Source organism: Cherax quadricarinatus, chromosome 89, assembly GCF_038502225.1.
Source record: "Cherax quadricarinatus isolate ZL_2023a chromosome 89, ASM3850222v1, whole genome shotgun sequence".
NCBI lineage: Eukaryota > Metazoa > Arthropoda > Malacostraca > Decapoda > Parastacidae > Cherax > Cherax quadricarinatus.
The window spans coordinates 10,089,360-10,115,120 of NC_091380.1; the positions used below are offsets into that span (position 1 = coordinate 10,089,360).

The window sequence follows — 25,761 nt, forward strand, 5'->3', positions numbered from 1 at the left end:
AAGGATGAGGTTAATCATAGAATTGATGAGGGAAGAAAGGTGAGTGGTGCGTTGAGGTATATGTGGAGTCAAAAAACGTTATCTATGGAGGCAAAGAAGAGAATGTATGAAAGTATAGTAGTACCAACACTCTTATATGGATGTGAAGCTTGGGTGGTAAATGCAGCAGTGAAGAGACGGTTGGAGGCAGTGGAGATGTCCTGTCTAAGGACAATGTGTGGTGTAAATATTATGCAGAAAATTCGGAGTGTGGAAATTAGGAGAAGGTGTGGAGTTAATAAAAGCATTAGTCAGAGGGCAGAAGAGGGGTTGTTGAGGTGGTTTGGTCATTTAGAGAGAATGGATCAAAGTAGAATGACATGGAAAGCATATAAATCTATAGGGGAAGGAAGGAGGGGTAGGGGTCGTCCTCGAAAGGGTTGGAAAGAGGGGGTAAAGGAGGTTTCGTGGGCTAGGGGCTTGGACTTCCAGCAAGCGTGCATGAGCGTGTTAGATAGGAGTGAATGGAGGAGAATGATACTTGGGACCTGACGATCTGTTGGAGTGTGAGCAGGGTAATATTTAGTGAAGGGATTCAGGGAAACTGGTTATGTTCATATAGTCGGACTTGAGTCCTGGAAATGGGAAGTACGATGCCTGCAATTTAAAGGAGGGGTTTGGGATATTGGCAGTTTGGAGGGATATGTTGTGTTTCTTTATACGTATATGCTTCTAAGCTGTTGTATTCTGAGCACCTCTGCAAAAGCAGTGATAATGTGTGAGTGTGGTGAAAGTGTTGAATGATGATGAAAGTATTTTCTTTTTGGGGATTTTCTTTCTTTTTTGGGTCACCCTGCCTCGGTGGGAGACGGCCGACTTGTTGAATATATATATATATATATATATACAGTGGACCCCCGGTTAACGAACTTTTTTCATTCCAGTAGTATGTTCAGGTGCCAGTACTGACCGAATTTTTTCCCATAAGGAATATTGTGAAGTAGATTAGTCCATTTCAGACCCCCAAACATACACGTACAAACGCACTTACATAAATACACTTACATAATTGGTCGCATTTGGAGGTGATCGTTAAGCGGGGGTCCACTGTATATATATATATATAATCATAGAATTGATGAGGGAAAAAAGGTGAGTGGTGCGTTGAGGTATATGTGGAGTCAAAAAACGTTATCTATGGAGGCAAAGAAGGGAATGTATGAAAGTATAGTAGTACCAACACTCTTATATGGGTGTGAAGCTTGGGTGGTAAATGCAGCAGCAAGGAGACGGTTGGAGGCAGCGGAGATGTCCTGTCTAAGGGCAATGTGTGGTGTAAATATTATGCAAAAAATTCGGAGTGTGGAAATTAGGAGAAGGTGTGGAGTTAATAAAAGTATTAGTCAGAGGGCAGAAGAGGGGTTGTTGAGGTGGTTTGGTCATTTAGAGAGAATGGATCACAGTAGAATGACATGGAAAGCATATAAATCTATAGGGGAAGGAAGGCGGGGTAGGGGTCGTCCTCGAAAGGGTTGGAGAGAGGGGGTAAAGGAGGTTTTGTGGGTAAGGGGCTTGGATTTCCAGCAAGCGTGCGTGAGCGTGTTAGATAGGAGTGAATGGAGACGAATGGTACTTGGGACCTGACGATCTGTTGGAGTGTGAGCAGGGTAATATTTAGTGAAGGGATTCAGGGAAACCGGTTATTTTCATATAGTCGGACTTGAGTCCTGGAAATGGGAAGTACAATGCCTGCACTTTAAAGGAGGGGTTTGGGATATTGGCAGTTTGGAGGGATATGTTGTGTATCTTTATATGTGTATGCTTCTAGACTGTTGTATTCTGAGCACCTCTGCAAAAACAGTGATAATGTGCGAGTGTGGTGAAAGTGTTGAATGATGATGAAAGTATTTTCTTTTTGGGGATTTTCTTTCTTTTTTGGGTCACCCTGCCTCGGTGGGAGACGGCCGACTTGTTGAAAAAAAAAAAAAAAAAAAAAAAAAAAATATATATATATATATATATAATGCTGATGACCAAAATACCAAAATTTGCATGATACCAGTCCTTAATTTCTTTTAGATTTATGACATACAACACAGTACCAATGAACAATGTGGCAATTTGGAGAACCATGTTAACTGTGACATCAGAATACTTCTGGCCAGACAGCAATTTTATGAATGATGGTGAATGTGTTTCCTCTATCTTTTGGGGCCACTGCCTTACCTGGAGTATACAGGGGTCAAAACTCCCGTGGCCCAGTCCATGATTAGGCATCATGGTGGATCAAGGTCTGATCAACCAGGCTGTTACTGCTGGTCGCATGTAAACCAACGTACAAACCACAGCCCGGCTGGTTAGGTACTACTAGGTGCCTGTCCAGTGCCTTCTTGAAGACATCCAGGAATCTATTGGTAATCCCCATTATGTATGCTGGGAGGCAGTTGAACAGTCTTGGGCCCCGGACACTTATTGTGTTATCTTTCAGCGTACTCGTGGCGCTCCTGCTTTTCACTAGGTGGAGGATGCATCTCCTGCCAAGTCTTTTGCTTTTGTAGGGAGTGAATTTTATATGCAGATCTGTTACTAGTCCATCAAGAATTTTCCAAGTGTATGTGTCTTTATTGCCTGCATTCCAAGGAATACAGATCAAGGGACTTCAACCATTCTCAGTAACTGAGGTATGAGATAGCTGATGTGTTACAAAGAAGTACAGTACCAACTTTTTTCAGCACTAAAACACTTAATTTTGTGGTTAAATAAGTAGTGTAAAAATAAGGGTTTACTATACAGGCATTCCTCACTTAATGACATACTTGTTTAATGACCTACTTGTTTAACCATTAAACTATCCAAACGTAGCTCTACGTTTTTTCAACATTTGAAAGTATGTAAAAAAAGTAGATCTTTTTTTTTTTTACATTTGAAAACGTAAAAAACTGATCTACGTTTTTTTTTGGTTATATTTGAAAATATGTAAAAAAAACATATATCTACTTTTGGAGCACTACACATGTGAACGTAGATCTGCTTGGACAGTTTAAGGGTTAATGACCTACTTGTTTAATGACCTACTTGTTTAATGACCTACTTGTTTAATGACCTACTTGTTTAATGACCTACTTGTTTAATGACCTACTTGTTTAATGACTGCTCGGACTTACGACCAGCTCTCTGGCCAGTCGGTGTACACTATACAGTACCCTACTGTATAAACATTTAAATACAAAAAAAATGTTATAAATGGTACAAAGGTGACATTAAAACAATATGTAAAGACGGTCGACACAAACCCACTACCAGTACAGTATGTTTGAAATACAGTGGAACCTCAAATATCGAACTGCTCCCAACACGACCAATTATGTAAGTGTATTTTTGTAAGTGCTTTTATAAGTGCATTTTTGAGGGTCTGAAATGAAGTAATCTAATTTACATTATTCCCGATGGGAATAAATTCGTTCGGTAACAGCACTCGAACAACCGTCTGGAATGAAGAAAGTTCGATATTTGAGGTTCCACTGTACATGTATTGGTAAGGGGTGGCCCCTCGCTCATCGACCAATTCACTTAACGATCTAGTTGGAGGAACAGAACTCGGTCGTTGAGTGAGGATTGCCTGTGTAACAATTTGGTGTTCAACTCTTAAACAAGAATTTTGTACTATACATAACATGCACTTAACTCACATGAAATTTGCTGAAGTGGAGCTCAGGGAGAACAACAGCTAGTGGATCATTGGCCTGCAAAGCAATAAACAAATGCTCTGTAATTATTACACTGATGTTATGCTAACTGTAAATGCAGAGAACAAAAGAACAAAAATGAACAATTACTAAATTTAAAAAGAAAAACTCATTTTTTTTTAGGTTACCCTCCTTTGGTGGGATATGGCCAGTTTATTGAAAAAAAAAATACAGTAAATCCTCGACTGAAAAACACATTGGGGACCTTCTGTATTGTGTATAATAATGATTGTGAGGGAAAAGTAGGAGTAAGTGGGGTTAGGGTTGTTCAGGCAACCAGGAACCATTAGCGAGTTACGCCACACACCCCATCCCCCCTCTGGCGGGCTGGGGTGAAACTAGTTCCTTGTGTCAGATTTGTTTCAATTTCTACTCCTGGTAGTACTGACCTTACCTGGTGTGGGTTGAAGTTTGGAGAGTCACTTCACCTCCACTCTTCTCCTGATCAGGTAAGGTGATCTACCAGGAGTATTACTGTTCATTGTTTTCTTTTGTTTGCTGGTTACCAGTAATGATTTTGACATTTACCACTCTTTTTCATTCTTAAATGTTATATTATCATAACCATTGGTAATCAGTTTATTCTTTCTTATTACCAGCTCTGTTCCTGGCGTGGTCATCCAGGATAGACGCCAGATAAAGGAGCAAGACACATGTTAATTGGACTTATTAACATTATTCGACTACTGTCGACCCTTATTTATTCTACCTGTGGTGCTCCAACCAAGTGGTAGAGGAGATTCCAAAACATCGGACAATTACCATCCGCCCAGGATAACCTACATCTTTAACATCAGAGATCTGTCCAGGGCCTTACCTACTTCTGCCCAACTACAGCACCAGAACCAAAGGCCATTTTTATTATATTTAAATTTTAAGTAAAATCCTCAAAAGTCATTATTCTTATTTTTCCTAGAGTGGTTTCTTTATTTATTTATTTTTCCATTAGTTTTTTGTTCAGATGGAAGGCGTTCCACTGACAATGATGTACTATTTGCAAAGACATAAATAAATAAATAAATATTATACACAATAATGATATTATACACGATAATGATATAATAATGATATTATACAGATTCTCAACATGTTTCCAAGTCAAGAACTTACTGTACTGTGAATGTAACAAATAACCCACACATAGGAAAGACAATCTTGCAAGGACATTTTGGTCCACTTCCTTCTTTCTTCCCCTCTTTGTCCCATCCCTAAGATAATACAAGATTTCATTTGGATTTTTAACCCCGGAGGGTTAGCCACCCAGGATAACCCAAGAAAGTCAGTGTGTCATTGAGGACTGTCTAACTTATTTCCATTGTGGTCCTAAATCTTGTCCTCCAGGATGCAACCCACATCAGTCGACTAACACCCAGGTACCTACTTACTGATAGGTGAACAGGACAACAGGTGTAAGGAAACATCAAAATGTTTCCGCCTCACCAGGAATCGAACCCAGACCCTCCGTGTGTGAAGCGAGAGCTTTGTCAGCTAGGCCACAGGGTTCCTATCCTCCTCTCCTATATACATATATATATATAAGAGAAGTAAATGCGAGGGTCTTGGCAAGAGGTGTGGAGTTAAAAGATAAAGAATCACACATAAAGTGGGAGTTGTCACAGTTGCTCTTTGCTGATGACACTGTGCTCTTGGGAGATTCTGAAGAGAAGTTGCAGAGGTTGGTGGATGAATTTGGTAGGGTGTGTAAAAGAAGAAAATTGAAAGTGAATACAGGAAAGAGTAAGGTTATGAGGATAACAAGAAGATTAGGTGATGAAAGACTGGATATCAGATTGGAGGGGGAGAGTATGGAGGAGGTGAATGTATTCAGATATTTGGGAGTGGACGTGTTAGCGGATGAGTCTATGAAAGATGAGGTGACTCATAGAATTGATGAGGAGAAAAGGGTGAGTGGTGCACTTAGGAGTCTGTGGAGACAAAGAACTTTGTCCTTGGAAGCAAAGAGGGGAATGTATGAGAGTATAGTTTTACCAATGCTCTTATATGGGTGTGAAGCATGGGTGATGAATGTTGCAGCGAGGAGAAGGCTGGAGGCAGTGGAGATGTCATGTCTGAGGGCAAATGCGTGGTGTGAATATAATGCAGAGAATTCGTAGTTTGGAAGTTAGGAGGAGGTGCAGGATTGCCAAAACTGTTGTCCAGAGGGCTGAGGAAGGGTTGTTGAGGTGGTTCGGATATGTAGAGAGAATGGAGCGAAACAGAATGACTTCAAGAGTGTATCAGTCTGTAGTGGAAGGAAGGCGGGGTAGGGGTCAGCCTAGGAAAGGTTGGAGGGAGGGGGTAAAGGAGACTTTGTGTGCGAGAGGCTTGGACTTCCAGCGGGCATGCGTCAGCGTGCTTGATAGGAGTGAATGGAGACAAATGGTTTTTAATACTTGACGTGCTGTTGGAGTGTGAGCAAAGTAACATTTATGAAGGGATTCAGGGAAACCGGCAGGCTGGACTCGAGTCCTGGAGATGGGAAATACAGTGCCTGCACTCTGAAGGAGGGGTGTTAATGTTGCAGTTTAAAAACTGTAGTGTAAAGCACCCTTCTGGCAAGACAGTGATGGAGTGAATGATGGTGAAAGTTTTTCTTTTTCGGGTCACCCTGCCTTGGCGGGAATCGGCCAAGGCAGGGTGAAGCAAAAAGAAAGAAAATCCCCCCCAAAAAAATACTTTCATCATCATTCAACACTTTCACCTCACTCACACATAATCACTGTTTTTGCAGAGGTGCTCAGAACACAACAGTTTAGAAGTATATATATCTTTGATATACCTTTGAAGAATTTTGAGAGTATATCTACTCTCTGAGCCCGGCCATGGGCCAGGCTCATCTGGTGCTCTCCTGGTCAACCAGGCTGTTGCTGCTGAAGGCCCGCTGCCCCACATACCCATCACAGCCTGGTTGATCTGGCACCTGGTGAAGATACTTGTCTAGTTTCCTCTTGAAGGCTTCAACACTTGTTCCAGCAGTGTTTCTGATATCTTCTGGTAAGATGTTGAAAAGTCTGGGACCTCAGATGCTGATACAGTGTTCCCTTATTGTCCCCACCGCACCCCTGCTCCTCACTGGGTTTATTTTACACTTCCTCCCATATCTCTCACTCCAGTATGTTGTTATGGCAGTGTGCAGATTTGGGACCAAGCCCTCGAGTACCTTCCAGGTATATATTATCATGTACCTCTCTCTCCTCCACTCCAATGAGTACATGTTCAAGACTTGCAGGCGTTCCCAGTAGTTTAAGTGCTTTACTTGCTCAATGTGAGCCGTAAACGATCTCTGTATTTGTTCCAGCTCCAATATTTCTCCTGTCCTGAACGGGGCTGTCAGCACTGAGCAATATTCTAAGTGAGGGAGCACTAGCGATTTGAAGAGTGTCACCATCGGCATTGTTTCCCTTGTTTTGAAAGTTCTCAATACCCACCCAGTCATCTTCCTGGCTGTCGTGATCTTTGTCTTGTTATGGTCTTTAAAAGAAAGGTACACTGACATAATTATTCCTAGGTCTTTTACGTATTCCTTATGTTCTATTTGGTGACCCTCTTGAGTTTTGTATATAGAGCTCCTTTTGAGTTCTTCATTCTTTCCATACATAAGCAGCTGGAACTTATTACCACTGAACGTCATGTTGTTTTCCACTGCCCACTGAAAAACCCTGTTTATGTCTTCCTGTACTTTTTCAGTGTTCTCTACCGTACTGACTTTCATGCTTATTTTAGTGTTATCTGCAAATGATGATACAAAAGTGTGCCGGGTGTTTTTGTCTATGTCTGCTGTGAGGATGAGGAACAGCAGAGGTGCCAGGACAGTGCCTTGGGGCACTGAGCTTTTGACCTCGCTGATGCTGGATCTTGCCCTGTTCACTACTACTTTTTGTGTTCTGTGTGTTAGAAAACCGAAAATCCATCTGACTACCTTCCCCATAATGCCCATGGCCTTCATTTTGTGCGCTATCACTCCATGATCGCATTTGTCAAACGCCTTTGCAAAATCTGTGTAAATCACATCTGCGTTTTGGTCGTCTTCCAGTGCCTCCGTAATTCTGTCATAATGGTTCAGCATCTGTGAGAGACATGATCGTCCTGCTCTAAAACCATGCTGGTTCAGGTTATGTTGGTTGTGCTGGTCCATGAAATTTGTAACCTGCCGTCTCATCACTCTTTCGAAGATTTTTATGATGTGAGAGGTTAGGGCTACTGGTCTGTAATTTTTAGCTAATGCTCTACTACCTCCCTTGTGCAAAGAAGCTATGTCTGCACTCTTTAAGGCCTCCGGTATTTCACCTAGATCTAAGCTCTTTCTCCAAAGAATACTGAGGGCTCGTGCTAGTGGTACTTTGCACTTATTTATAAATAGAGCATTCCATGAATCTGGTCCAGGTGCTGAGTGAGTGGGCATGTTATCCATTTCTTTTTCGAAATCTATGGAATTTGTACTGTCATTTAGTTGGTCTGTGCGGCCTTCTTCTGGAGTGAAAAATATTTCTGCATTTTATATCTTGCTGTCATTTAGTGGGTTGCTGAACACCGACTCATACTGTTCTTTTAGGATTTCACTCATTTCCTGTTCATCGTCAGTATACGAGTCTCCTCTCAGTAGTGATCCAATTCTACAGGTAGTTCTTAGCTTGGATTTTGTGTAGGAATATAAATATTTTGGGTTTCTTGCAATATCCTGTATGGCCCTTTGTTCCCTTTGTACTTCTTCTGTGAGGTATGACATCCTAAGTTTTTGCTCTAATTCAGTGATCTCTCTGCTAAGTCTATCTTTCCTCTGTTGTAGCATATTTGTGTTTTTAAGCAGTTCAGTAACCCGTTTTCTTCTTCTGTACCATCTCCTATGCTCTCTCTCTATATCTGATCTTTCTCTGGGTTTCCTCAATGGTACATGTTTCATACATACTTTGTATGCTTCTGTACTCAGCTTCTCTAGGCACTGGTGGGGATTTAGGTCGTTCATGTCTGATTCCCAGGGTATGTCTGATAGCTCTTGGTTTATTTTTTCCCAGTTAATTCTATGGTTGTTAAAATTAAACTTACTGAACATCCCATCTCTAACTTTAGTGATGCAGTTTCCTACCCCTGAGTTAATACTAGTTTGAACCTCTATGATGTTATGATCAGAGTAAATAGTTTTGGAAACTTATGCCTCTGATCAGTTCCTCGTTGTTTGTGAATATCAAATCCAGGGTATTTTCATTTCTAGTGGGATCAATTACTTGTTGGTTTAACCCTTTGAGGGTCGACAAGCCCTCTCCGAGACTCGTTCTCAGGGTCGGCCAAATTTTAAAAAAAAAAAAATAATTTTCTCTTAGGAAAAGATAGAGAATCTTTTCCCGATCATAATGACACCAAAAGTTTAAAATTTGATGGAAAACTTACGGAATTATGCTCTCGCGAAGTTAGTGGTCTCGGCAATGTTTACACTGGTGATTTTGGCCACTTTGAGCCCCATTTTCGGCTAATTCCACTGTACTAGTCGACAAAACACATGAATATTTCGCTAGAACTTCATTTTTTCTATCGAATGAGTGCAAAAAACCACCCATTTACCAATTTCAACTATCCAGTACAGTGGTCAGAATTTAGCAATTTTGCCAATTTCACACAAATTTCAAAAGATGCCAATTTCCGAATAGGATAAAGAATAAACAAGAAAGACATTCCTGGCACTAAAATGACATTTCCTCTGTTCATTAGTTACGTCTCAAGGCCCCTCTTACATTCTTTTGCTTTCCACTTTGAATTTTTATTCTCACAAAAAATAGAAGATTTACTGTTATGCAGACTACTGCATTAGTGTAAAAAATGGTATAAATAATATTGGCGCACTTGCAAAAGAATATTAGACTCACCAGTTGACGTGTATTGGACGCTTGGCATGATTTGTTTACTTTTGAACTTTGGTAAAAATCGAACATTTCTGCTACTTTGAGCTCAATTTCAAGGTACTTTTCATTGTAAAACCAGTCAAAAGCATCTCAATTTCTGTAATATGTCTTCCATTCTATAAAATGAGACCAGGAAAGCTAGAATACAACAATAAATACCATACAAAAATACAGTGCAAAGTCGCTGCTTTATTCCAAAAAAAAGGTCAGTTTTTTTTTTCTCATTACACACTGTGTGCTGCAGGATTTTTTTATACTGTGCACACTGACCACATAGACCCATTCTTTCATATGTAGGCCTACCAGCTTTCTCCCACTAGATTTGAGGGTGCTAGAATTTAGGCGCACTAGTACGTCATAAACCCTGGGTCATAAGCCTACTAGTACAGCCGAAACCCTCAAAGGGTTAAAGAGTACATTTCACAAAACCTCCTTATTTCCCTGGTATGTGCCTGTTGAGCCAGGGTGCTTCCCGGGGATATTTCTGGTATAACATTACGGTGTGCCATTTTCCATTTTACATGAGGGAGATTAAAATCTCCAAGGAGTAAAATATTTAGTGTAGGACTTTCTAGCCTATCCAGATAGCTATCTATCTTACTTAAATGATCTGTGATTTCCTCAGCAGTTGCCAATGGTGGTTTATATACTAGGATAATTACCAAATTCCTATTTTCAACTTAAATGCCTAGAATTTCTACTCTATCATTCGTAGAATTCAGCACTTCTGTGCAACAGTAAGTATCCTTTACATAGATTCCAACTCCTCCCTGTGACCTATTGATTCTATCACATCTATACATGTTGTAGTTTTCTATCTTTATCTCTCCGTCTAAAACATCCCTTTTGTGTGTTTCTGTAAATGCTCCGAATATGGCATTCACTTCTGTCAGGAGCCCACTGACGTAACTAACATTGTCATTTTTATTTGATTTCAAACCCTTTGCAAATATGAAGCAGGAATTACCAAGTGGGATGTTATGTCTCGCTTTGTTTCATTAGTACCACTGGTGGTGTACTACCTAGTATGTCCCCTGGTGTACACTCCCCTGGTTTCTCCAGTACTGGCTTCGCGTTTGTTTGCTTATTTGGCCTTGACGGGCTGAAGCCTGGTTTGGTATGCCCCATTTTACTGCCCACCTGTCCTCTCTGTGCCATTTCCCCTGTTTGTCTCTTCCTTTGTGTATAAAGATACATAACATATCCCTCCAAACCGATAATATCCCAAACCCCTCCTTTAGAGTGCAGGCATTGTACTTCCCATTTCCAGGACTCAAGTCTGGATATATAAAAATAACCAGTTTCCCTGATTTTTTTTTTTTTTTTTTTTTTCAACAAGTCGGGCGTCTCCCACCGAGGCAGGGTGACCCAAAAAAGAAAGAAAATCCCCAAAAAGAAAATACTTTCATCATCATTCAACACTTTCACCACACTCGCACATTATCACTGTTTTTGCAGAGGTGCTCAGAATACAACAGTCTAGAAGCATACACATATAAAGATACACAACATATCCCTCCAAACTGCCAATATCCCAAACCCCTCCTTTAAAGTGCAGGCATTGTACTTCCCATTTCCAGGACTCAAGTCCGACTATATGAAAATAACCGGTTTCCCTGAATCCCTTCACTAAATATTACCCTGCTCACACTCCAACAGATCGTCAGGTCCCAAGTACCATTCGTCTCCATTCACTCCTATCTAACACGCTCACGCACGCTTGCTGGAAGTCCAAGCCCCTTGCCCACAAAACCTCCTTTACCCCCTCTCTCCAACCCTTTCGAGGACGACCCCTACCCCGCCTTCCTTCCCCTATAGATGTATATGCTTTCCATGTCATTCTACTTTGATCCATTCTCTCTAAATGACCAAACCACCTCAACAACCCCTCTTCTGCCCTCTGACTAATACTTTTATTAACTCCACACCTTCTCCTAATTTCCACACTCCGAATTTTCTGCATAATATTTACACCACACATTGCCCTTAGACAGGACATCTCCACTGCCTCCAACCGTCTCCTCGCTGCTGCATTTACCACCCAAGCTTCACACCCATATAAGAGTGTTGGTACTACTATACTTTCATACATTCCCTTCTTTGCCTCCATAGATAACGTTTTTTGACTCCACATATACCTCAACGCACCACTCACCTTTTTTCCCTCATCAATTCTATGATTAACCTCATCCTTCATAAATCCATCCGCCGACACGTCAACTCCCAAGTATCTGAAAACATTCACTTCTTCCATACTCCTCCTCCCCAATTTGATATCCAATTTTTCTTTATCTAAATCATTTGACACCCTCATCACCTTACTCTTTTCTATGTTCACTTTCAACTTTCTACCTTTACACACATTCCCAAACTCATCCACTAACCTTTGCAATTTTTCTTTAGAATCTCCCATAAGCACAGTATCATCAGCAAAAAGTAACTGTGTCAATTCCCATTTTGAATTTGATTCCCCATAATTTAATCCCACCCCTCTCCCAAACACCCTAGCATTTACTTCCTTTACAACCCCATCTATAAATATATTAAACAACCATGGTGACATTACACATCCCTGTCTAAGACCTACTTTTACCGGGAAGTAGTCTCCCTCTCTTCTACACACCCTAACCTGAGCCTCACTATCCTCATAAAAACTCTTTACAGCATTTAATAACTTACCACCTATTCCATATACTTGCAACATCTGCCACATTGCTCCTCTATCCACTCTATCATATGCCTTTTCTAAATCCATAAATGCAATAAAAACTTCCCTATCTTTATCTAAATACTGTTCACATATATGCTTCAATGTAAACACCTAATCTACACATCCCCTACCCACTCTGAAACCTCCTTGCTCATCCGCAATCCTACATTCTGTCTTACCTCTAATTCTTTCAATTATAACCCTACCGTACACTTTTCCTGGTATACTCAGTAAGCTTATTCCTCTATAATTTTTACAGTCTCTTTTGTCCCCTTTCCCTTTATATAAAGGGACTATGCATGCTCTCTGCCAATCCCTAGGTACCTTCCCCTCTTTCATACATTTATTAAACAAAAGTACCAACCACTCCAACACTACATCCCCCCCTGCTTTTAACATTTCTGTCATGATCCCATCAGTTCCAGCTGCTTTACCCCCTTTCATTTTACGTAATGCCTCACGTACCTCCCCCACACTTACATTCTGCTCTTCTTCACTCCTAAAAGATGGTATACCTCCCTGACCAGTGCATGAAATTACTGCCTCTGTTTCTTCCTTAACATTTAAAAGTTCCTCAAAATATTCTCGCCATCTACCCAATACCTCCATCTCCCCATCTACTAACTCCCCTACTCTGTTTTTAACTGACAAATCCATATTTTCCCTAGGCTTTCTTAACTTGTTTAACTCACTCCAAAATTTTTTCTTATTTTCATTAAAATTTCTTGACAGTGCCTCTCCCACTCTATCATCTGCTCTCCTTTTGCACTCTCTCACCACTCTCTTTACCTTTCTTTTACTCTCCATATACTCTGTTCTTCTTATAACACTTCTGCTTTGTAAAAACCTCTCATAAGCTACCTTTTTCTCTTTTATCACACCCTTTACTTCATCATTCCACCAATCACTCCTCTTTCCTCCTGCCCCCACCCTCCTATAACCACAAACTTCTGCCCCACATTCTAATACTGCATTTTTTAAAACTATTCCAACCCTCTTCAACCCCCCCCACTACTCATCTTTGCACTAGCCCACCTTTCTGCCAATAGTCGCTTATATCTCACCCGAACTTCCTCCTCCCTTAGTTTATACACTTTCACCTCCCTCTTACTTGTTGTTGCCACCTTCCTCTTTTCCCATCTACCTCTTACTCTAACTGTAGCTACAACTAAATAATGATCCGATATATCAGTTGCCCCTCTATAAACATGTACATCCTGGAGCCTACCCATCAACCTTTTATCCACCAATATATAATCTAATAAACTACTTTCATTACGTGCTACATCATACCTTGTATATTTATTTATCCTCTTTTTCATAAAATATGTATTACTTATTACCAAATTTCTTTCTACACATAGCTCAATTAAAGGCTCCCCATTTACATTTACCCCTGGCACCCCAAATTTACCTACTACTCCCTCCATAACATTTTTACCCACTTTAGCATTGAAATCCCCAACCACCATTACTCTCACACTTGATTCAAAACTCCCCATGCATTCACTCAACATTTCCCAAAATCTCTCTCTCTCCTCTACACTTCTCTCTTCTCCAGGTGCATACACGCTTATTATAACCCACTTTTCACATCCAATCTTTATTTTACTCCACATAATCCTTGAATTAATACATTTATAATCCCTCTTTTCCTGCCATAGCTTATCCTTCAACATTATTGCTACTCCTTCTTTAGCTCTAACTCTATTTGAAACCCCTGACCTAATCCCATTTATTCCTCTCCACTGAAACTCTCCCACCCCCTTCAGCTTTGTTTCACTTAAAGCCAGGACATCCAGCTTCTTCTCATTCATAACATCCACAATCATCTCTTTCTTATCATCTGCACAACATCCACGCACATTCAGACTTCCCACTTTGACAATTTTCTTCTTATTCTTTTTAGTAATCTTTACAGGAAAAGGGGTTACTAGCCCATTGCTCCCGGCATTCTAGTTGACTTTTACAACACGCATGGCTTACGGAGGAAAGATTCTTATTCCACTTCCCCATGGATATAAAAGGAAAATTAATAAGACCAAGAACTATTAAGATAAAATCAAAGAAAACTCAGATGAGTGTGTATAAATAAATGTGTACATGTATGTGTAGTGTGACCTAAGTGTAAGTAGAAGTAGCAAGACATGCCTGTAATCTTGCATATTTATGAGACAGACAAAAGACATCAGCAATCCTACCATCATGTAAAACAATCACAGGCTTTCATTTTACACTCACTTGGCAGGACGGTAGTACCTCCCTGGGTGGTTGCTGTCTACCAACCTACTACCTAAATATCTTCACTAAATATTACCCTGCTCACACTCCAACAGCTTGTCAGGTCCCAAACACCATTCGTCTCCATTCACTCCTATCGAACACGCTCATGCACGCCTGCTGGAAGTCCAAGCCCCTCGCCCACAAAACCTCCCTTACCCCTTCCTTACAACCTTTTCGAGGATGACCCCTACCCAGCCTTCCTTTCCCTACAGATTTATACGCTCTCCATGTCGTTCTACTTTGATCCATTCTCTCTAAATGACCAAACCACTTCAACAACCCCTCTTCAGCCCTCTGACTAATACTTTTATTAACTCCACACCTTCTCCTTATTTCCACACACTGAATTTTCTGCATAATATTTACACCACACACTGCCCTTAGACAGGACATCTCCACTGCCTCCAACCACCTCCTCGCTGCTGCATTCACAACCCAAGCTTCACACCCATATAAGAGTGTTGGTACTACTATACTTTCATACACTCCCTTCTTTGCCTCCATAGATAATGTTTTTTGTCTCCACATATACCTCAATGCACCACTCACCTTTTTTCCCTCATCAATTCTATGATTAACCTCATCCTTCATAAATCCATCCGCCGACATGTCAGCTTCCAAGTATCTGAAAACATTCACTTCTTCCATACTTTTCCTCCCCAATTTGATATCCAATTTTTCTTTATCTAAATCATTTGATACCCTCATCACCTTACTCTTTTCCATGTTCACTTTCAACTTTCTACCTTTACACACACTCCCAAACTTATCCACTAACCTTTGCAATTTTTCTTTAGAATCTCCCATAAGCACAGTATCATCAGCAAAAAGCACCTGTGTCAATTCCCGTTTTGTATTTGATTCCCCATAATTTAATCCCACCGCTCTCCCGAACACCCTAGCATTTACTTCTTTTACAACCCCATCTATAAATATATTAAACAACCATGGTGACATTACACATCCCTGTCTAAGACCTACTTTTACCGGGAAGTATTCTCCCTCTCTTCTACACACCCTAACCTGAGCCTCACTATCCTCATAAAAACTCTTTACAGCATTTAGTAACTTACCACCTATTCCAAGCTTGGTTCTGACCAACCGGTCGTAAGTCAAAATGGACGTAAGTCAAACCTTTGAAAATTGCCGACATACTGGGTAGGGCATAATGTCAAAACTTTCCTATATAAACTACCTACAAAATACTGTAATGTAATGTACAATCATTATTTCATTCTTTTTACCATAATTTACTTCTATTGTTATATTTTAATTATTTACGTACTGTATATAATGTATACATGGTAGTGAACTGTATTGCAAATTTTACATCACATACAGTATCATATGTTACTGTTATCTTTATGTATTGTCGACACAGTGGAATGGGAGAATACCACTGGTAGTGTCATCCTGCCAGAATGTAGTATAACCTATACCCTAAGTAAAGAGAAACAACTCTGGAACATGTGTAATACGTATCCGGTTGGCTGGCTGGCTGACTGGCCTTGTGGGTGGCTGGGTGGGTAGCCAGTTGGGTGGCTGGGTGGGTAGGTGGGTGGGTAGGTGGGTGGGTGGGTGGTTGGCTGACTGAATGTGGATGTCTCTCTGTATCTCTCGCTCTATATCTCTCTCTCTCTCTCTCTCTCACAGGTGCACGTAAGTGAAGTTATCATACATAGTATAAATTACCTAGGAAACCCAAAAAATCCAAAGTGCTACACAGTGGATCTGTGATCCAGTGCCCTAAATTAATAATAATAATTATTATTATTACAATAATACATATGTACTAATATTAATAATAATATTATTATTAAACCATAATATAATAATCGTGTTTACTCATTGCTTACTTTAAAATATCTTTAGTCTTAATGTAGAGTTGGTGTGGCTTAATGGGAAACAATTACCAAGAAACAATTAACCCCGGAGGGTTAGCCACCCAGGATAACCCAAGAAAGTCAGTGTGTCACCGAGGACTGTCTAACTTATTTCCATTGGGGTCCTTAATCTTGTCCCCCAGGATGCGACCCACACCAGTCAACTAACACCCAGGTGAACAGGAAAAAATGCCTGGAACTAGTGCTCATATTGGTGAATTTAACCCCTTGACTGTTGCAACCCCAAATCCTGAGGTGTCTCCTGGTGTCGCAAACTTTCAAAAAAAAAAAAAAAAAAAATTTCTTATGAAATGATAGAGAATCTTTTCCCAATTGTAATGATACCAAAAAAAAGAAATCTGATGGAAAACTGATGGAGTTACGCTCTCAAGAAGTTAGCGACCTCGGCAATATTTAAAAATCGGCAATTTCGCCCACTTTGAGCCCTATTTTTGGCTAATTACATTGTTCAAGTCGACCAAATTCATAGCTATTTCTTTAGAATTCCATTTTTTCTATCAATTAAGTACAAGAAACTGCCCATTTACCAATTTCAACTACCCAATAATGTGGTCAGAAATTTGCAATTTGGCCAATTTCACGAAAATTAAAAAATATGACAATTTCAAAATAAGGTCCAGAATGAACAATGCAGACATTCCTGGCTCTAAAGTAACATTTTCTTTGTTCATCAGTCATGTCTCCAGGCCCCTCTGATATTACTCTTGCTTTCTATTTTGAATGTTTATTCAAACAAAAAAATAGAAGATTTACTGTTATGCAGACTACTGCAATATTGTAATAATTGTATAAATAACATCAACCCATTCATGACTGCATATTAGAATGGCTAGTTGGACATTTATTGGAAAATGACATCATTTGTTTACCTTTGAACATGGGCAAAAATCAAACATTTCCCCTACTTTGAGATCCATTTCAAGGTTCTTTTCATAGTAAAACCAATCAAAATCACCTCTATTTCTATAATATATTTTCAATTCTATCAAATGAGACCAAGAAAACGAAAATACAACCATAAATACTATACGAAAATAGACCACAAAGTCGGCATTTTAATTGAAAAAAATGTCGGAGTTTTTTTTTCTCATTATACACTGCGTGCTGCAGGATTTTTTTTATGTGATGCACAGTGAACACACAGACCCATTCTCTAACATGTGGGCCTACCAGCTTTCTCCTGCTTGATTTGAAGGCACTAGAATTTATGAGTATATATACGTCAAAAAACTTTGGCTCGTAAGACGTATATATACAACCAAAACAGTCAAAGGGTTAAGGCCAGCAATGGTTGGTTTGAGAGATTTAACACTTTCAGGGTCGAGAGGCCCTCTCCTAAACTTGTTCTCAGAGTCAAAAAATTTTCGGAAAAAAAAAATTATTTTTTCTTATGAAATGATGGAGAATCTTTTCCCGATCATAATGACACCAAAAGTATGAAATTTGATGGAAAACTTACTGAATTATGCTCTCACGAAGTTAGCCATCATGCCGATCTTTACGCATCAGCGATTCTGTCCACTTTGAGCCCTATTTTCGGCCAATTCCTCTGTACTAGTCGACAAAAATCATATTTATTTCGCTAGAACTCCATTTTTTCTATCCAATGAGTACAAGAAACCACCCATTTACCAATTTCAACTATCCAATAAAGTGGTTAGAAATTGGCAATTTTGCCAATTTCACACAAATTTCAGAAGATGCCAATTTCCAAATAGATTCCAGAATAAACAAGACAGACATTCCTGGCACTAAAATAACAAGTTCTCTGTTCGTTAGTCACATCCCCAGGCCCCTCTTATATTTCTTTTGTTTTCCACTTTGAATTTTTATTCTTACAAAAAATAGAAGATTTACTGTTATGCAGACTACTGCATTAGTATAGAAATGGTATAAATAATATCAGCGCACTTGTGAAAGAATATCAGACTCACCAGTTGATGTATATTGGACGCTTGGCATGATTTGTTTACTTTTGAAATTTGGTAAAAATTGATTATTTCTGCTACTTTGAGCTCAATCTCAAGGTACTTTTTATTGTGAAACTAATCAAAATCATCTCAATTTCTGTAATATGTCTTCCATTCTATAAAATGAGACCAGGAAAACTAGAATACAACCATAAATACCATATGAAAATACAGTGCAAAGTCGCTGTTTTAATCCGAAAACACTGTCAAAGTTTTTTTTCTCATTACACACTGTGTGCTGCAGGATTTTTTTTATACTGTGCACACTGACCACATAGACCCATTCTTTCACATGTAGGCCTACCAGCTTTCTCTCGCTAGATTTGAAGGTGCTAGAATTTAGGTGTTCTAGTACGTCAATAATCCTGGTGCCTAAGCCGTACTAGTACGTCGAAAACCCTGAAAGGGTTAAGAATTGTAGTGGCATACACAGTGTGATAAGGCATGGTGAAGCTGAAAAATTCCAACCCCAACAAGTGTTCAATTGTGACGAAACAGGCCTGTTCTGGAAGAAAATGCCAAACAGGACCTACATTACTCAGGAGGAAAAGGCACTCCCAGGACACAAGCCTATGAAAGACAGGCTGACTCTCATGTTTTGTTGTAATGCTAGTGAGGATTGCAAAGTGAAGCCTTTACTCATGTATCACTCTGAAAATCCCAGTGTTCAAGAAAAACAGTGACTCATCACTCATCAATACTCTTCAATAAAGGTAAGTGTCATTTTAACATTTATTTATATAGTTATTGTGCATGTCTTATTGTTTTCTTTGTAGGGAAATGTATATTTCATGAAAAAAAATAATTTTTTTAATACTTTTAGCTGTCTGGAACGGATTAATTGGATTTCCTAATTTCTTATGGGGAAAATTAATTCGGCTAACGATAATTCCGTCAAACAATAAGCTCTCAGGAACAGATTAATATCGTTAGCCGAGGGTCCACTGTATATATAGTACCTAAATGAGTAATGAAATAGATAATAAACATTTAAATAAACATTTAAAATCACATGTATGTACCTTTATTGAAGACTCTTGTTGGCATCTGGAAGATAGGGAGGAGGAGAGAGGGAGGACTTATTATTGCCTCAACCACTGCCTCAAGCACTGCCTCAAGCACTGCCTCGACCACTGCCTCAACCACTGCCTCAACCACTGCTTCAATCAATGCCTTAACCACTGCCTCACCCACTGCCTCAGCCCTGCCTCAACCACTGCCTCAACTACTGACTCAGCCAGTGCCTCACCAACTGCCTCAACCAATGCCTCAACCACTGTCTCAACCACTGCCTCAGCCACTGCCTCATCCACTACCTCATCCACTGCCTCAACCACTGCCTCAACCACTGTGGCAGTGATAGAGGCAGTGGCACTGCCTCCACCACTGTGGATATTGACGTTGTGTTAGTGGTGGGCAGGTGTGGAAGCCCAGGAGGGATGTTCCTGTCCAGGACAGGTTCATTCAGTGGCTGAGACACAACCTTCACACACAATACTGGCACGCACTCACCCACCCACCCACCCATTCCTCTCACATTCACCCCTACATCTTCCCACCCTCTCACAGTGGCTGAGACAGTGGTGGAGGCAGTCCCACTGCCTCCACCACTTCCTCCACCACTGCCTCAACCACTGCCTCAACCACTGCCTCAACCACTGTTCACTCGAGGATAAACAAAGCCACACTGACTCATCATGCCTGCGCAGACAGGTCTGATACTCCAGCCAAAACTCAGGGCACAGTGCGAAACTAGAGACAAAATTTAGCCAAAAAAAGCAATCAAAACTCAAAGCAGTCGAAGCTCGGGGTTCCACTATACGTGTAAATGAAAAACAACTTATATATAGGGTTCACTACTATCTGAGGCAGGTACAGCCTCTCCTCGCTTAGTGACATACTCGTTTACTGATGACTTGGACTTATGACTGGCTCTCTGATTAGTATTAATACCTAAATAATGTATATTAGAGCTAATTTCCTCTATTCTGTATAATACAATATACAGTACACTACTGTATAAACATTTAAAAATATAACAGAAACGTTATAAATGGTGCAAAGGTGACATTAAAACAATATCATAGATGGTTGACACAAACTCGTTACCATTGTAGTATGCTCCTCAGTGACGAATTCATTTGCCAATGTGGTTTTAGGAACGAAACTCATTAAGTGAGGAGAGGCTTTTGGAATGCAACCCCTGCAGATACAGGGGTCCTACTGTACATACTGTGTTAAATGAAAAGACTTACAGCTTTGCTATAAGCAGCCTTGCAGTGCTTAAGTGACTCCATCTTGGAGTCGACAGTGAAGAACAGTGCCAGGTAGGCATTACCCAAGACCAACCACGAGTGACCATCACTCATATCCAGCTGTATTGCCTTCCTAGCATATTCCAAACCCTGAAACATAATAGAAATAATTAGAGAAAAGAAATGAAGGACAAAATGCTTGAGAATAAAGCAGATTGACATGAAACAATGACAATAATTATTTTTTAACAATTACTTTTTGTTTCAATGGACCAGCTGTATCTCATCTAAGCAGGATGACCTAAAAAGAAAAAAACTAAAGTTTTTATTATTAAATTTAGTAATTTATACAGAAGGGGCTACTAGCCCCTTGCTCCCTGTAATAATAATTAGGTAGTAGGTTGGTAGACAGCAACCATCCAGGGAGGTACTACTGTCCTGCCAAGTGAGTGTGAAACAACAGCCACCCAGGGAGGTACTACTGTCCTGCTAAGTGAGTGTGAAACAACAGCCACCCAGGGAGGTACTACTGTCCTGCCAAGTGAGTGTGAAACAACAGCCACCCAGGGAGGTACTACTGTCCTGCCAAGTGAGTGTGAAACAACAGCCACCCAGGGAGGTACTACTGTACTGTCCTGCCGAGTGAGTGTGAAACAACAGCCACCCAGGGAGGTACTACTGTCCTGCCAAGTGAGTGTGAAACAACAGCCACCCAGGGAGGTACTACTGTCCTGCCAAGTGAGTGTGAAACAACAGCCACCCAGGGAGGTACTACTGTCCTGCCGAGTGAGTGTGAAACAACAGCCACCCAAGGAGGTACTACTGTCCTGCTAAGTGAGTGTGAAACAACAGCTACCCAGGGAGGTACTACTGTCCTGCCGAGTGAGTGTGAAACAACAGCCACCCAGGGAGATACTACTGTCCTGACAAGTGAGTGTGAAACAACAGCCACCCAGGGAGGTACTACTGTCCTGCCAAGTGAGTGTGAAACAACAGCCACCCAGGGAGGTACTACTGTCCTGCGACTGTGAAACAGAAACCTGTAATTGTCTTACATGATGGAAGGATTAATTGGGTCTTTTTTTTTGTCTTGTAAACACTCTGGATACAAAGTATATCTTGCTACTTCTACTTACACTTAGCTCACACTACACATGAATATACAAGCATATATATATATACACACCCCTCTGGGTTTTCTTCTATTTTCTTACCAATTCTTGTTCTTGTTTATTTTCTCTTATCTCCATGGGGAAGTGGAACAGAATTCTTCCTCCGTAAGGCATGTGTCATAAGAGGCGACTAACCTGCCGGGAGCAAAGGGCTAGTAACCCCTTCTCCTGTATACATTACCAAAGTTAAAAAGAAAAACTTTCATTTTTTCTTTTTAGGTCACCTTGCTTAGATGGGATACAGCCAGTTCAGTGAAAAAAAAAATCATAATTTTTTAACACATCAGGCACCTCCCACCACGGCAGGTGTCACCTGAAACAGGAGAAACAAAAGTTTTTCTTAATTTTACATTAAATAATTTATATAGAAGGGGTTACTAGCCGCTTGCTAATATTAATACAGCCTCTCCTCACTTAGCGACGTACTCGTTTACCGATGCCTCGGACTTACGATGCTCTCTGATCAGTATGCATGCCTAAATAATATTAGAGCTGATTTCCTCTATTCTTTTTATTACAATATACACTACTGTACAAATGTTTAAAAATATACCAGAAATGTTATAAATGGTGCAAAGATGATATTAAAACAATATCAAAGATGGTTGACACAAACCCACTACCATTATAGTGTGCGCCTCACTTAACGACAAATTTGTTTACCGACGAGGTCTTACGAATGAAACTCAATCGTTAAGTGAGGAGAGGCTGTAATACTAATACAGTGGACCATCAACCAGCGATGGCATCGATTAACGATAAATCTGACTAGCGATACATTTTAACGCAAAAATTTTACCTCGACTAGCGCTTAACCCTTTGAGGGTCCATCCCATAGATCTACGGCTTTACGTTCAGGGTCCAAACCGTAGATCTACGTCATGAGCTCAGCTCACTCTGATAAACTGTGAGTGGTACATTTGGGCCTAGATATGAGAGAATACATCTATGTGGTATGTGTGCACCACATAAAACAGATCCTGCAGCACGCTGTGTATAATGAGAGAAAAAACTTAAATCATGATTTTTCGATTAAAACAGCGACTTTGCAGTGTTTTTTCATATGTTTTTTATAGTTCTATTTGCGATTTCTTGGTCTCATTTGATAGAATGGAAGACATATTACAGAAATAGAGATGATTATGATTGGTTTTAGCACTGGAAATGGCTTGAAACTGAGCTCAAAGTAGCAGAAATGTTAAATTTTTGCCGATATTCAAGAGTAAACAAACGACCTCACACGTCTAATACACGCCAGCTGGTGGGTCTAATATGCATTCACAAATATGGTGATGATATTTATACAATTATTACAGTATTGCATAACAGTAAATCTTCTATTTTTTGGTGTGAATAAAAATTCATTATGTGAATAAAAAATCAAAATGGAATTTATTTGTAAAGCCTCAAAACATAACTAATGAACAGATGAAATGTTAGTTTAGTTCCAGGAATACCTACATTGTTTATTCTGGATCCTATTTTGAAATTGGAATATTTTGAACTTTGTGTTAAATTGGCCAAATTAACAATTTCCAATCACTTTAATTTGTAGTTGAAACAGTTGACTTGGCGATTTCTTGTGCTCAATTGATAGAATAGAAGTAATACTAGTGAAATAGCTAAGAATTTGGTTGACTGGAATAATGTAATTGGCCTAAAATGGGAGTCAAAGTTGGCAAAATCGCCGATTCGTAAATATCGCTGACACATCAAAATTCGCGAGAGCATAATTTCGTCAATTTTCCATCAAATTTCGTACTTTTTGTTTTATTACCTTAACAAAAAGATTCTCTACTATTTCATAAGAAAAAATAACAAATTTTTTTTTTTGAAAATTCTTGGACACTGGGGCACCACTTCAGATTTGGGCCTTGGACCCTGAAGGGGTTAAAAACCCGACCAGCGCTATTCGTTCCGTACGAGACTCGTCCACCTTGGCCTGAGCGCACCTCACTTGTCCCGTGGGTGCCAGTGTTTACAAGCCAGCCACCACAGTCGCTTCCAAACATACAACTGGAACATTTCATATTATCACAGCCTTTGTAGTGATTGCACCTGCAAAATAAGTCACCATGGGCCCCAAGAAAGCTTCTAGTGCCAACCCTACAGCAAAAAGGGTGAGAATTACTATGGAGATGAAGAAAGAGATCATTGCTAAGTATGAAAGTGGAGTCCGTGTCTCTGAGCTGGTCAGGTTGTATAATAAACCCCAATCAACCATCGCTACTATTGTGGGCAAGAAAACGGCAATCAAGGAAGCTGTTCTTGCCAAAGGTGCAACTATGTTTTCGAAACTGAGATCGCAAGCGGTAGAAGATGTTGAGAGACTCATGGGTGTGGATAAACGAGAAACAGATAGCAGGAGATAGCATCTCTCAAGCGATCATATGTGAAAAGGCTAGGAAGTTGCATGACGATTTAATTAAAAAAATGCCAGCAACTAGTGATGTGAGTGAATTTAAGGCCAGCAAAGTTTGGTTTGAGAGATTTGAGAAGCGTAGTGACATTCATAGTGTGATAAGGCATGGTGAGGCTGCCAGTTCGGACCACAAAGCGGCTGAAAAATATGTGCAGGAATTCAAGGAGTACATAGACAGTGAAGGACTGAAACCTGAACAAGTGTTTAATTGTGACGAAACAGGCCTGTTTTGGAAGAAAATGCCAAGCAGGACGTACATTACTCAGAAGGAAAAGGCACTCCCAGGACATAAGCCTATGAAAGACAGGCTTACTCTGTTGATGTGTGCCAATGCTAGTGGTGATTGCAAAGTGAAGCCTTTATTGGTGTATCACTCTGAAACTCCCAGAGTGTTCAGGAAAAACAATGTCGTCAAGGCTAATTAGTGTGTACCATCCTGAAGTAGTAAGTTGGTAGACAGCAACCACCCTGGAAGGTACTACCATCCTGCAGTAGTAGGTTGGTAGACAGTAACCACCCAGGGAGGTACTACCATCCTGCAGTAGTAGGTTCGTAGACAGTAACCACCCAGAGAGGTACTACCATTCTGCAGTAGTAGGTTGGTAGATAGCAACCACCCTGGGGGGTACTACCATTCTGCAGTAGTAGGTTCATAGACAGTAACCACCCAGGGAGGTACTACCATCCTGCAGTAGTAGGTTGGTAGACAATAACCACCTAGGGAGGTACTACCATGCTGCAGTAGTAGGTTGGTAGACAGTAACTACCCAGGGAGGTACTACCGTCCTGCAGTAGTAGGTTCGTAGACAGCAACCACCAGAGAGGTACTACCGTCCTGCAGTAGTAGGTTGGTAGACAGCAACCACCCAGGGAGGTACTACTGCCCTGTGGCAGTAGGTTCGAAGACAGCAACCACCCAGGGAGGTAGTACCGTCTTGAAGCCTTTTGTTGGCGTATGGAAGATGGCAAGGAGGGGAGAGGGAGGAGGAGAGGTTTTTGCTTGGAAGAGGAATCCCCCTCCACAAGGACTTCAGGTATCAAGGCACTATCTGGGGTTACTTCCCTTCTTTGTCTTTTACTGGCACTAGTACAAGCTTGAGAGTCACTGTACCCCTGTCACACAGATAATCTGTCCAGAGAAGTCTGTTTCTGGCATCTCTTTAACCCTTTGACTGTTTCAGTTGTATATATACGAGCCACTGTTTTTGAAGTACATATACTCATAAATTCTAGCGGCTTCAAATCAAGCAGGAGAAAGCTGGTAGTCCCACATGTGAGAGAATGGGTCTGTGAGGTCAGTGTGCACCATATAAAAAAAATCCTGCAGCACGCAGTATATAATGAGAAAAAAAAAACTCCGACTGTTTTTTTTTAATTAAAATTCCGACTTCACGGTCTACTTTCATATGGTATTTATGGTTGTATT

General features: G+C 40.4%; 1 protein-coding gene across 2 annotated transcripts in view; it reads right to left on the reverse strand.

Annotated features, from left to right (window-relative positions):
• LOC128697308 (tetratricopeptide repeat protein 5-like) overlaps window positions 1-25,761 on the reverse strand; it is a 187,968-nt gene that overhangs the window by 127,508 nt on the left and 34,699 nt on the right. For both annotated transcript variants that reach the window (XM_070104170.1, XM_070104169.1), the window contains exons 6-7: window positions 20,742-20,891; window positions 3,669-3,722 (exon numbers count right to left, since the gene is read on the reverse strand). In XM_070104170.1, coding sequence (XP_069960271.1) covers window positions 3,669-3,722; window positions 20,742-20,891 — 204 coding nt within the window. The remainder of the gene's footprint in view (window positions 1-3,668; window positions 3,723-20,741; window positions 20,892-25,761) is intronic.